This window comes from Thamnophis elegans, chromosome 1 (assembly GCF_009769535.1).
Source record: "Thamnophis elegans isolate rThaEle1 chromosome 1, rThaEle1.pri, whole genome shotgun sequence".
Taxonomy (NCBI): domain Eukaryota; kingdom Metazoa; phylum Chordata; class Lepidosauria; order Squamata; family Colubridae; genus Thamnophis; species Thamnophis elegans.
Window position 1 is genome coordinate 70,266,191 of NC_045541.1, and position 13,557 is coordinate 70,279,747.

At 38.6% G+C, this 13,557-nt stretch overlaps 1 protein-coding gene across 1 annotated transcript in view; it reads left to right on the forward strand.

Annotated features, from left to right (window-relative positions):
* CD6 (CD6 molecule) overlaps positions 1 to 13,557 on the forward strand; it is a 47,719-nt gene that overhangs the window by 21,305 nt on the left and 12,857 nt on the right. The window contains exons 4-5 of the mRNA XM_032212474.1: positions 5,507 to 5,815; positions 12,428 to 12,505. Coding sequence (XP_032068365.1) covers positions 5,507 to 5,815; positions 12,428 to 12,505 — 387 coding nt within the window. The remainder of the gene's footprint in view (positions 1 to 5,506; positions 5,816 to 12,427; positions 12,506 to 13,557) is intronic.

Consider the following 13,557-nt stretch of genomic DNA (forward strand, 5'->3'; position numbering starts at 1 on the left):
AATAGGATGGGAAGAACAGAAAGGGTCTCACTTTTATTCTGCTCCACCAGTCACTCCAATCCCCTGGAAATGGAGAAAAGAAATGACTCATCAAATTGGAGTGAACTGGAGTTGTGGATATGAATTTTAATTTGTAATTTAATATTAAGCAATTGCTTTTTATTTGTTAGAATAATTAATCAGTGGAACAACTTACCTCCAGAAGTTGTGGATGCTCCAACACTGGAGGTTTTTAAGAAGAGATTGGACAACATTTGTCTGAAATAATATAGGTTTCCTATATTCCTATCAGACTAGAAGACCTCTAAGTTCCCTTCCAACTCTGTTATTCTGTTTCAGAGATTTGCATTCCATCCTCCCCCAACCTCAATAACCCTCTATATTACTATATGATTAAATATAATAGAGTTAAAAATGAATTTATTAAGATTGGAGCAATGAAAGGAAGGCAAAAAAAAAAATCAGCACCAGATATTTGTATAAAGCTTTTGATTTTAATAATTGGAGGAAGAAATAAGGAGGTTGCCTAGCAACAAAACAACCAAATGTGTTGAGTAAGCAGCTTCTTTGGGCAAGGCTTCAATTGTTGTAGAATCACTCAAAAAGTGACTTTGTTGGTCCTCTGATGTTTTTATACCCCTTGCTATTCGCTCGCAAAGGGAGCCCATTTATTAAGTCATTTTTCTTCAGTCTCCCCTTCCTCGTGACCCATTCATTCTTTTTTCATATATTTGGTGATTTAATCCCTTACTCATTTCTGTAAGTGAGTACATTTACTCATTACATTTATAGAAATGTAATTTGAAGACTTGTGGACTTCATCTCCCAGAATTCCTTAGCCAGCCAACCATGAGAGTTGAAGTCCACAAGTCTTAAAGTTGCCAAGTTTGGAGATCCCCTGCTCTAAATGACCAAAGTACCTCAACATGTCTTTCATATCGACTGTTCAGTTTTTTTTATTCCGTCAATATTTATCCATTACTTATGTATTCCTGACCGTGTCTTTTCTTGTTTTATTACATTTATTCTTCCTACTACTTTCCCCTTTGTGTAAGGAAGTAGTACAGGTTGTCCTCGACTTGCAACAGTTGGTTTAATGACCGTTCAAAATTACAATGGCACTGAAAACGGTGGCTTATCATTTTTCACACCTACAACTATTGCAGCATCCTTAGTCACATGATCAAAATTTGGACACTTGGTAACGGATTCATTTTTATGACTGTTGCATTGTCCTGGGGTCAAGGGATCAACTTTTGTAACTTTCTGACAAGTAATGGGGAAGCCAGATTCATTTAACAACCATATTATTACTTTAACTAAGTTGTTACTAAGTTAACAATTGCAGTGGTTCAATTAATGACTGAGGCAAGAAAGGTCATAAAATGGGGCAAAACTCACATAACAATGTCTCACTTAGCAACAGAATTTGTAGGCTCAGTTGTAGTCATAAGTCGAGGAATACCTGTAACTCCAGGCTAATAGGCATAGATGCAACCTTTGTGCAATACTACTACTGATAGTTGCTCAGCCATTCCATAAGCAAATCACTTATGGATTATAATATAGTTCAAATTACACTACCTTATATTTGCATATTTACCAGTTTTCAACGTCCCCACAACGTTTATGACCTCCCTTTCCTTACTTTATTGCTATGGCTTTTGTGTACTGAAGCCTTAAAGCTGTTCAGCTTCCATGCATAAGATGACTGGAAATGAAGCAGGTTTAAGAAATGCCTTTCTGAATTTTCTTTGTTTTGGCCAAGATGATAGTCTGATGCACTTTCCCAGCTGGATTTACCATAAGCCCTGATTAATGGACCTCCCTGTATTTCTTTATCTTTCCCATCTGTGTCAGGAAAACAAGTTTGAATCACTTTCATTTCTGTAGGGGATTCCTTGAAAATACATCATTTCTTTTGAGTGAACCTTCTCCATTGATTCTCCCTTATAGCTGACTTTTTCCCATCAGTATCTCCCCAATGGGGAAAGAGGAAAACATTACAGTTTTATCATTTTTTCCTATCACTAGAGTCAGAAGGGAAAAGTAGCAGAACATTTTCCAGTTCAGCAAGGAGGAAGAGGAGGAGGAGAAAGAGGATGGTGGGGGGGAGGAAAAACTTCTCTTTCACTGTTCCATTACTGAACTTATCAAAGAAAAAGCAACGCTTTACACCTTCTCATTGGTGAACTTGTAAAAATAATATGGCCATGTATGGCAGTGACTAGTGATTGCTCCTATCACTATACTCAACAACGAAACAGAATGCAGAGGTTTGTCTTTGCTAAAATGAAAAATGCTTGGACTGACACAAGTTAAAAACACTACTTAGGTGTGTAGCAGGAAATGATGTGCAGAGGTTGCTTTTCTGGTGGCCTGGAGATGAAGAAAGGAGACAACATCATGCAGTCCTTTCCTTGAGAAATGGCCAGTGGACCAGGCTCATGCCAAAGCAAGCTGGTAGTGCAGACTTATGTGTCTATAATTCACATTCAAATCTTTAAAAGACTCCTTCTGGCATTCTTTTAGTTCAGCTTCATCCCAAATCATTTATCACTTCATTTTCAATTCTATCTCCTCTGCTGTTTGTTTCTTGTTTATTCTTCTCCGGGTCCAAAAGAACTTCTTATCCACTCTGCATTTTCTCTGCTTCTTTTTCTCTTACATTCCAAGTTTTAATGTCTCAAACACCACTGTCATCACTAGAGAGATAAGCTTCTTCAGGGGGACAGAATGAGATGCACGGATCTCTCAGTCATCTCCTTCGTCTGACTGCTTTATTCTGACCATTGATGGAAGATAGACTCCTCAGAACAATAGCGTTCCAAAAATACGATAATGTATCATTGATTTAGAAGTCCACGTGGCCCTGTCATTATTTTCCAAAATCTATGTGCATAGAGATCAGATGGGGGAGAGGCTGACCAATTTTCACTACATCCATCTCATCTGTTCCTGGTTGTCAAAGAATATAATTTGCTTTCCTGTTTGAAATTATGCTGGTGTTTTCCAGGAATGCAGTCCCCATTTTCAATTGTGCAGTAGTGCTCGGTGTGTACTTGGGAATCTGCTGGACAAAAATAGCTAAGTGCCCCACTGGGATTCTTCCCAGGCAGAGGCGTCTACCTCAGCAGTGGTATTTGAGGTTACCTGAGCTCCATGCACACTCACCTCAGTGACATTTTTATCAAAGAGGCAGGAAGCTGTGTGGGTGGTAGTTTGTGTGTACCCAACCTCACCGATGAAAGGACTGGGGCAGGGTGGGGAGGGAGAGTGATTCTTATTTCTTTTTTAGTGACCTTTTTGGGGGACCCATTGGGTGGTGCTGGGGATTTCTACCACAGCCTAAGCTGGGATGGTTCTTGGCAGTTTCCATTTTGGGATAGAGATAGTCCTTGACCTATGACCATAATTGAGTCCAAAGTTTCTATTGCTAAGTGAGACATTTGTTAAGTGAGTTTTGCTCCATTTTATGACCTTTTTGCCTCAGTTGTTAAGTGAATCACTTCAGTTGTTAACTTAGTAACACAGTTAACTGATACTGGTTTCCCCATTGACTTTGCTCATCAGAAGGTGGTAAAAAGCGATCACATGAGCCCAGGACATTGCAACCGTTGTAAATATGAGTGTCTCCATTTTAATCATGTGGATGTGACAATGGTCGTGTGAAAAACGGTCATAAGTCACTTTTTTTCAGTGCTGTTGTAACTTTGAACGATCACTAAGCGAACTGTTGTAAATCAAGGACTACCTGTATTGTGAACTCCCTAATAGTTAATCCACCTGGGAGCATTCATTTGGTCAATCTAACTGAAGTCTGTGTATGTGTGATAGAAGGGCAGTGAATCATAATATACAATTCCCACATACATATGCCTTTTCTCCACAGTAGTTTCATAAGTGTTTAGTTATTAAAAACTCTGGTGGAAAGCAAAATTGATCGTCACTTGCTGCTTTGTGCTCAATGTGCCATCTAATGTAAGGGAAAGCATTTTTTAAGCATTTAAACAATTGTTTACTTCTTTAGAAATGTAGAAAGTATGCTTCTGCATATTGCTCTTAAGTGGAACAGGGGACAAAACCCTCGCAAATCCTCAAGACATTTTGCCATCCTCTGCGCTACATTATCACAAGAATGTCTCTCACCTAAAATTCAGGTTGGAGAGATTTCTCGACAATTGGATTCTGCTGCTATCAGAACATATTTTAGATGGATCCCCCTGTGCGGTTAAAGCGATTGATTTCTTTGTACTTAAGATGGCTGACACAATCAGCACAGAATGAAGTGGATGATGATACCTGAAAGAGAAACAATGGGCTGCAGCATTTCACATTCTCTACACTCTCTGGTCTTTTAAAAAAAAATTGAGCGATTTTTTTTCCACCTTGGCAACTTTTTAAGATGTGTAACTTGTGTTGGCTGGGAAATTCTGGGACTTAAAGTCCACACATCTTAAAGATGCCAAGGACGAGAAACCCTGCAATAGAGTCAACTTTAAATAATTTTTTTTTCTAATGAGTAGGTTTTTTTATTAGCAGGAACTTTGGTACATGATAGAGCAATCAAAAAGTCAACTGCTTATCATCAGATACTCACTTCATTCTGCTATTATGTGCAGATGTTGCTCTTGATTAATGAATATTAAACTTATGTTGTTGAGCGGGATAAATTTAGTGCCATACTATTACTACTGGGGCGGGCAGTAGTACATCATTGCATAAATGGAACTATCACTATCCAATAGTTGCCTACAAATAGGAAAGGAAAGTCTCTTATGGATCATTCATCCTGCATTGAAGGCTTATAAGATAATATGAAGTGGAATAAAGATAATCTATCTTTTCTCAATAGTCATTTAGAGCTTTCTTCCACTTGTACCTAACTGTGGCACATATACCCTTGCAACATGTTCTTGTTACGATAGAGCCTCCATCTTGTCCCCAGCTCATGAGTGGGGCATACTTAAACTCTCCTTAGCTGTATTGTTACTAACATTGTGTTTTCCTCCCTTAGTCCTACACCATCAAGAATGTATGAAATATATTAGGCTTTGTGCTCTATTGCCTTAGTGGGAAGGCAGATGACTGACAGCGACATGAAACAAAAGTGGTACAGGCAGAACAGAGATCAATAAATGGGACAGCAAATGTCATGCCTGTGTTGTTCTACACTATCTCAAGGATTGATAGTTTCAAATAGCAGTGGGGAAAAAAGTCCACAGATCCCTAAATAAGTTTTCTGTTCTTAGGCATTTATCCATTTATTTCAGAAATCCTCAAAATATTATATATTTCACAAGAGTATGAGATGGTTCCAGGTGAAACTTTCTAACGATCCCGCAGCTCTTCCATCCTTCCCCGTCTCCAAAAATCTGTCAAAGAAAAGGAAAATCAGAATAGCTGCACTATGGGTTTTTTGATTGACATTGTTAAGACTATTACATTGCAATTCAAGTTGCACAACTTCTGATTGTCTTTAATATCTCAACTTCTTATTTTGCAGAAATTCCAAAATTACGTCTGATGGATGGAGGAAGCAACTGTTCAGGCAGAGTCGAGTTGGAAGTTATGGGCATCTGGGGCACAGTATGTGGTGACAACTGGGACCTTGCTAATGCTGAAGTTGTGTGTCGGCAGCTTGGTTGTGGTTCAGCCTCTCAGCCTCTCAGTCGCACTCATTTCCAAAATGGGACAGGACCCACCCATATGTATGACGTGAAATGCTCAGGGCACGAATTATATCTATGGGACTGTCTGTCCAAGAGGAGCCATGATTGTGGACACAAAGAAGTTGCCGGTGTGATTTGTTTAGGTTTGTGAATGGAACTTAACTAAATTTCTGTTGTTTGTGTTGATGTTTAATTAATTAATTAATTAATTCATTGGGGTTCAGGCCTGGATATGGGACCCAGATTTATTTATTTTATTTATTTATTTTATTTGGTTTGTCAAACATGTACAAGATAACCGGTATAAGTATAAACATGGATAATGTTTACAGACAATAAAAGGAAATAAGTACAAATAAATGAGGACAATAGGACAAGGATGGTAGCAGGGGTGGGTTCCTGCCAGTTCTAACCTCTTCTATAGAAGAGGTTCCAGAAATCTACAGTGTCAAGTCTTAGAACTGTCAAGTTTGAACACCCCTGAGTTTTTTTCTAAAGGGTTAGTGGTGCAAGGGTCTTGTAACTTGACAGCTTTAAGACTTGCGTGCTTCAAATGCCAGAGTTTTTGAGCCAAGATTTTGGTTGCTAAGCAAGAGCGTTGTTAAGTGAGTCTCATCACATTTTACAAGTTGGCCATGCCCACCCGGTCACATGACCGGCAAGCCACTCCCACCCAGTCACATGGCTGGCAAGCCACTTCAACAAAGCAGACCACACCTATAGAAGAGGTTCTAAAAACGTTTGAAACCCACCACTGGATGGTAGGCACACTAGTGTGCTTATGCACGCCCCCTTTATGGACCTCTTAGGAATGGGATGAGGTCCACGGTAGACAGTTTGAAGTTGAAGCTGTGGGGGTTTGAGGATGTAACAACAGAGTCAGGTAGAGCATTCCAAGGGTTGACCATTCTGTTGCTGAAGTCATATTTTCTACAATCAAGTTTAGAGCAGTTAACCTTGAGTTTGTATCTATTGTTAGCACTGATTGCTTATGTTGGTGACCTATGGCAGGACAGGATAGGAGAAGTGTAACCCTCCCCACCCTCTGCACAACATCCAATACCATATGTCATAATATTCTTTTGGATTGCCTACGGGGGGATAAGTGTGGGGAGCACTGTTCTACATGGATTCCTTTCTTCCCTGAGCAGTTGGTTTCATTACTTGCATTAGTGCAGTGGTTCTCAATCTTTTCTTCACCACAGACCCCCCTTTAAAATACCTTTTGTGGCCATGGACCACAAAGACTCAAGATTTAAATCATAATATTTCTTCACTCCTTCATGGCCCCCTGGGGTCTGCCAACTACAGGTTGGGAACCACTGCACTCATGGATGGATGAGAGTCAAGTGTAGAGGCTCTGTATTGTGGGTTCCTGAGGGCTCTACCCTCATCTCCAAATTATTTAACTACATGAAGAAATTCATTATCCATGGAATTGGATAATGGATAATTGGAAAAATTCATTATCCATGGAATTGTCCTTGAAGACCATCTACAGGTAAAAACTTCAGCTGGCCCAAAATGCATCAATCCAGGTTGTAACCAGTTTGACTCATTGCCTCTACATAACTGCTTTACAGGAGCTGCGCTAATTATCAACATGCTATTGTGTGCAATTTAAGCTGCTGGCTATCACTTTTAAAGCCTTTCATGGATCAGAATCTTTGTATCTGTGAGACTGCATGCACTATACAGAATTTGCCTGTTCCATGAATTGCAAAAGGGAGGATGTAGGTTCCTAAACCAAGGTAAATCCAGGACTATCCCTAGAGGTCAAACTGCACTACTTTATCAATAAGCCATCGTGTACTGATGTCATCTTAACCCATAGGTAAAATCCTTTTCAGAGATTTGTCTGAAGATACTCTCAACAGAGATGGGTCATCAAAGGAGCCTCACATTCACTTCTTCAAAGATTCAAATACTGTAGAAGGCCTAAAGAGGAAAGATAGTGGCTTTGAATTAGATGTGGGTGCAGCTCTATGGAGAGACTTGCTGGAGACAAAGAAGATTCTCTGCCATGACAACCAGGAGATAAGCATTGATATCAATTCCCCACTAAAGTGTCTTCAGAAAAGACATAGACCTAATAATAGGAGAAGATGAGATTATACTGTCATTCAATGTTACATCACTCTCTACATCCATAGACCCAGAACTAGCAAAATAATCTATGGCAGCAGTACTACACAATGTATCCAATCTAACCAAATATACTAAGATTGAAAAACCCAGAATCATAGATCTCATCAACTTTTGCCTCACTAGCTATTTTCAGTTTGATAGACAAGTACAGCAATAAATTAGAGGATCACCCTTGGGCTCACACTCTCAGGACTCATAGCAGAGACAGTAATGCAGTTTAGAAACTATAGCATTCCCACACATATAACCCAAAGTATGGATCCAGTATATAGATGACACCTTTGTAGTAATAAAAAAAGGAATAATTAGAGAAGACACATGAAACAATCAGCATGGTCTTCAAAGGATTAAATTCACGAGGGAAGAAGAAAACAACACATTCCCTTACTGGATGTCCTCATCAACACAGGAAATGGCAGAAAATTAGAAACAGATCTCTATCAAAAATTCACCCACACTAACAAAGTGCTTCACTGTCAAAGTAACAATTCAACCTCCTGCAAGAGGAGCTGTGTAAGAACTTTATTCGATGAACACAAACTCACTGGAGCAACCCAGACCACCAGAAAAAGTAAAACAGACCATCAATACAACATCTTCCAACAAAATGGATACACATACAACTTTATCAAAAAATGCCTGACCAATCAACCCATTACGACACAGTCAATGCAAGCTATGAAAAGGATAACACTGTCATATGTCAAAATCATCTCATCAACCAACAGACATACAGCTTAGTATAGCACACTACCTAAAGCTTCCAAAATACCTTGTAAACCAAAAGACCCAGTAGCCCTAAAATAAAAAACAGGAGCCATCTATAAGTTAGAGTCAAAGGACAAACAGACACTAAATAGGACAAGCAGGCAGAAGACTAACAGAGTATGTCCATGAACACCAACTAGCAGTCAGAAGAGTATTTAAATTAGATTTGTAGCTATTTTAATTAAAAATTAGAGGAAGATTTGTGCCAGGTTTGATATGAATTATTACAAAATGGTTTTGTGACTTTGTTTTAATCATTGGGGGAAAATAGTAGATTGTCCACTGAAGAAAAACCTTCGTTTTCTGAAGTAGTGCTGTATACATTTTATTATCTGGAGGTTTCCTTTAATACTTAGGCAAAATCTTCAGTTTCCTTTGTAATGCTTTTAATCTTGCTTTCTAAAGCAATAGGAGATGCATCTGATCTGTCCTCTGCTTGATTTAATACTTCAGGTTTTAAATTAGTTTTTATTTTTATAAGCCAGCATGAACGAGTTCAGTGGCCATATAAATTTTCTAAATAAATAAATATCTAGACTAGCATGTCTTCTTTCAGTATACTCTTCTCAAGACTAAAAATATATTGGTCTTTGGGCCACTACTTGTAAAATTTGGTTTCCAGATTCTTCAAATCCTTCTTAAAATGTAACATTAAAACTGGACTTGGCAAACTGCCTGCAGCCTGACCAGTGCAGAATAGAAGTAAATAATTACTTCTTAAGACCGTGTACACCATGCTGCTATTAGATACAGCCAAACACCACATTGCCATTTTAAGCAGTGATATTTCACCACAAATCTTTGTCCAGAGCAAAAGATGGCACCCTGTCTCCCTGCTTCTGAAGCCATAACTGCCTTATCTTACTAACTTGTTTCTCTGCATCAAGACCAATACAGCCTCCAGACACTGGTCAAGACTTTTATTGCATCACCCACACATTCTGAAGTACAAATGTAACACTGAGTATCATCTGCATATTGATGATATCTCTGAGGTAAGTTAGGACAGAAAAAAAAGACTCCACGAATGACTGGAACTAGACTTTATTGAGATAGATTATAGCAACAGAATCTTGAAACCCTGAATGAGTTTTCCTCTCCCTCCCTTTCATACTAGTGAATTAGTGAGTAGTCAGTCTCAGTTTCTTTCTCACGCTTTCTCTTTTTCTCAGGAAACATGTTCTTGCAACCATCATCTCAGCTTAGTTTCTCCAAGATCGTCTCTATGGTCACTGCAATATCTTACTCTAAATACTTGAACAACTTTTCCAGTGGTTTTATGTTACATAAAATAGGAGAGAGCCTGCGGCATCTCATTACTAGCCCATTTCAAGTTAAACCAGGGTATGAAAGTAACACCATAGGAAAATTAAAACTATTTTTTTATCAAGATAGGCTATAGTAACAAAATCTTGAGAGTCTGATTGTGTTTTTTCTCCCTTTCCACATACTCTAGTGCAGTGGTTTCCAACCTTGGCAACTTTTAGACTTGTGGACTTCAACTCCCAGAGTTCCTCAGCCAGCAAAGCTGGCTGAGGAACTCTGGGAGTTAAAGTCCACAGGTCTTAAAGTTGCCAAGGTTGGAGACCACTGCTCAAGTGAATTGGGGAGTAGTAAGCCTCCTCTAAATACTCTCTCCCTTCCCAGGACATAAAGAATGCTTCTGTCTTTTTGTTTGTTTGTTTATGTGATGGTTTCTGGATATTTGCTTCAAGGTCATCCCTCCAAGTCTCTACACCCATTAGAAGAGCTCTGCAGCTTATCTAGTTCCCCTCCACCTCAACTGATCACAGAGATGGATACTATAGTCAATGGTATTAAAGGCAGCACAGGATCACTCTCCCCCTTTTAAAACCTCCTCATCAGTAACCTGCAAGAGTGGCAATGTGGGTTCAGTTCCCAACTTTCCATGCTCAGGTTTCAACCCTGACTGAAAAGGATCGTGTAAGCCTCCAGGAAAATTACATTCCTTTTACATTTATTGTATCCTTGCTGGCCTTATGGTTGTGATATTTTATTATTCAGGTTGTAGAACTCTACATTTCTCTCTTGAATTTCATCTGGATAGCTTTGGGCCCAGAGTTCCATCTGTCAGAATTGTTTTGAATTCTGTCTTTGATTCTGCATTTTGTACTGTTAGTCACTTAGTTCTGTGTCATCTGCGAATTTGATAAATGTCCCCAGGTTGCTTTATTTATCCAAATACATCACAAAACCTAAGACAGATCTTTGGCATTCTACTTGCATTGATGCAAGCTGATATTTATTAAGTGATACAAGCTGAGGCATGTGTTGAGCATTTGGGGATAATGGCGATTCAATCAACTGTGTCTCTTGCTAACAGTAATATTGTTCATCCTGCACTTAAGGTATCTTTTCACACAATACATGCATTGTTCTGCGTATTGGCTTTGTGTCCCTGTGGCATCATTCCTGTTCATCCCACTACTTGGCACTTAGGCTGCAGCCATTCTAGCAGGCCTTTCAAGAGGAAAGGTGGCCTGACAGTTCTTAAGCCCTCAGAGGAACTGACAGCATTTTTTGGTAGACAGTCAGATGAATAAAATGTGAAGTAATCAGGCTGGAGGACTACAGGTAAATAATTTTCTTTACCTATAATATGAAGCGGGGTGTTTTTAAATTTTATTTTATTTTTTGCCACTGCAGAACCTGTGAGTATCCATGCTCATTCTTGCTCTTTGTTTCCACACTTCAGGTTAGCAGAATTAAAGGCATAGGGAAACAGGGGACGGGTGGCTGTGCCCTTAAAAGAAAAGGAAAAGAGAAGAACACAAAAGCAGGGAAGATTAATAGAAGCAGATAGATAAAATAAGGGCAAATGGCAAGGATTAAGTTAAATGGCAGAGGCATCAATGCATTCTCTTCTGGCTGCTTGCTTATCAGTGCTGTAGGAGGATAATTATGATTTGGGGTGGGGGGCTACAGTATATAACTCATACCATGAAGCTGTTTGGTTTTTCTGGAAAGGGCACTTGAGATGCCACTTGGCAACTGTCTTACCATCACCATCTGCAGATGTCCTAACTGTGTGACAGGTTAGCCAATGTAGCTTGTTTGGAAAGTGAGAAACCTGCTATCCTATTAGCTATTGTGATCTGCAGGAGGTTTCAGCTGGCTTTGATTGGAAAGGTTGTTTTCTTCCATATCTCTGATGTGCTTCATTCCTTTATTGATTCTGATCTATTGATTCTGATCTTACAACAATGTTCATGATGCAAAACCCATGCACGCTCTGTAATTCTGAGTCTCTGAGATATGGGCTGGGGTTAAGGTTTGCTTTCCTCAGGAGAATTCTGCTTCTTATTCATGCACACATTTTTATCTTAGAATATACAGTCTTGGCAAGCTAAGTCTCAACATATCCTTATTGATCTAAATTTGAAACTAGTTGGTGAAGATGATGGAACTTGTGGAGACCGCCAAATTAACTTATTTGATTAAAGAAAGTAAACCATGGCTACATTTCTTACCCCTTATAGACTTTTTGAATAAAAATGAAAAAAGATCACTTATGATTTGTGGATTAAAAAAACAAACTTGAATAATAGGAAAGAGTGAACTTTCTTTTCAGAAAGAAAGTAATTGGGAGTAAGAGATAATCTGTACTTCTATTTGCTGCAGAAAATTCTGCTTTCTATTTCTTTCTTTCTGCATTTTGACTTTTTTCTTTTTTCTGCTTGTCTGTCTTTACCTGTTATTCGTTTGTGTTAGTTTTTATGCTCATTGTAAAAATTTCAATAAAAACCTGACATTGATTCACTTCTTCGGTGTTAAATGATTTTGTTTTTTAATTTTTTTGTATCCTTTTATAATTTCAGGCTCACTGGCTAACCAGACGCCTACAGATTCAACAGAAAGAGAAACTGTGACTTCAGTCTCCCATCTACCTAGTCTCAGTAAGTAAAATCTCTTTAAAGTACTTCATCTGCACACCATGTAATTGCTTAAAGAAAGTCCTTGTAGATTGTCTGCTTACTAAGAGCTTACTACATGTTAATTCAATTTGAGCAGTGTTTTTTATTCTTCTCTTTCTCAACTATATCTTTTGGCTTAGTCCCAATTCATCTTAGTGGTATAAACAGCCAGAAGCAAAATTCCAATCTGACTGACATTTGGCAGTAGACTGAATCAGTAGTTCATAAAATTTGCATTACAATGATCCCTAGAATAATAAATGCATGTGTACAACTCCCTAAATCAATATACAGGTAGTCCTCAGCTTACAACAGTTTATTTAGCTATGGTTCAAAGTTACAATAGGACTGAAAAAAGTGGCTTATGGCCGTTTGTCACACAACCATTGCAGCATCCCCATGGTTACATGATGACAATTCCGATTCTTAGCAACTGTTCATCTTTATAAAGGTTGCAGTATCCTGGGGTTATGTGATCAGCTTTGGCAATCTTCTGACAAGCAAAGTCAATGAGGGAATCCAGATTTTCTTAACAACCATACTACTAGCTTAACAAATGCAATGATTCACTTAACAACTGTGGCAAGAAAAGTCATAAAATGGGGCAAAACTCACTTAACAAATGTTTCACTTAGCAACATAAACTTTAGGCTCAGTTGTGGTCCTCACTTGAAGACCACCTGTATTCATTTAATTGATCTTAAGGTTAAACAAGAAATAAATATGCCATTTTAGTTTCAATAATTAAAATTATTCAATAATCAATAATAATAACTAAAAATGTTGACCTCCCACTCTGTTCAAATCTAATTGTGACCCATGGCTCTAATTTGTTTATTTCTCATGGGGTCACAACCCATAGTCTCAGAACTTATGGGTGGAAACATTCTCTAGAAGTTATGTTTCACTGATGCATTTTGAAAGAAAGCAAAACCTCACCTCTGATTGGTTAAACACCCATGAAGACAGAGAATCAGATAGTTAGGGTAATCCTTGGCTGCCACTAACTGAGCAGCTTTGGTTATAAGAGTCCT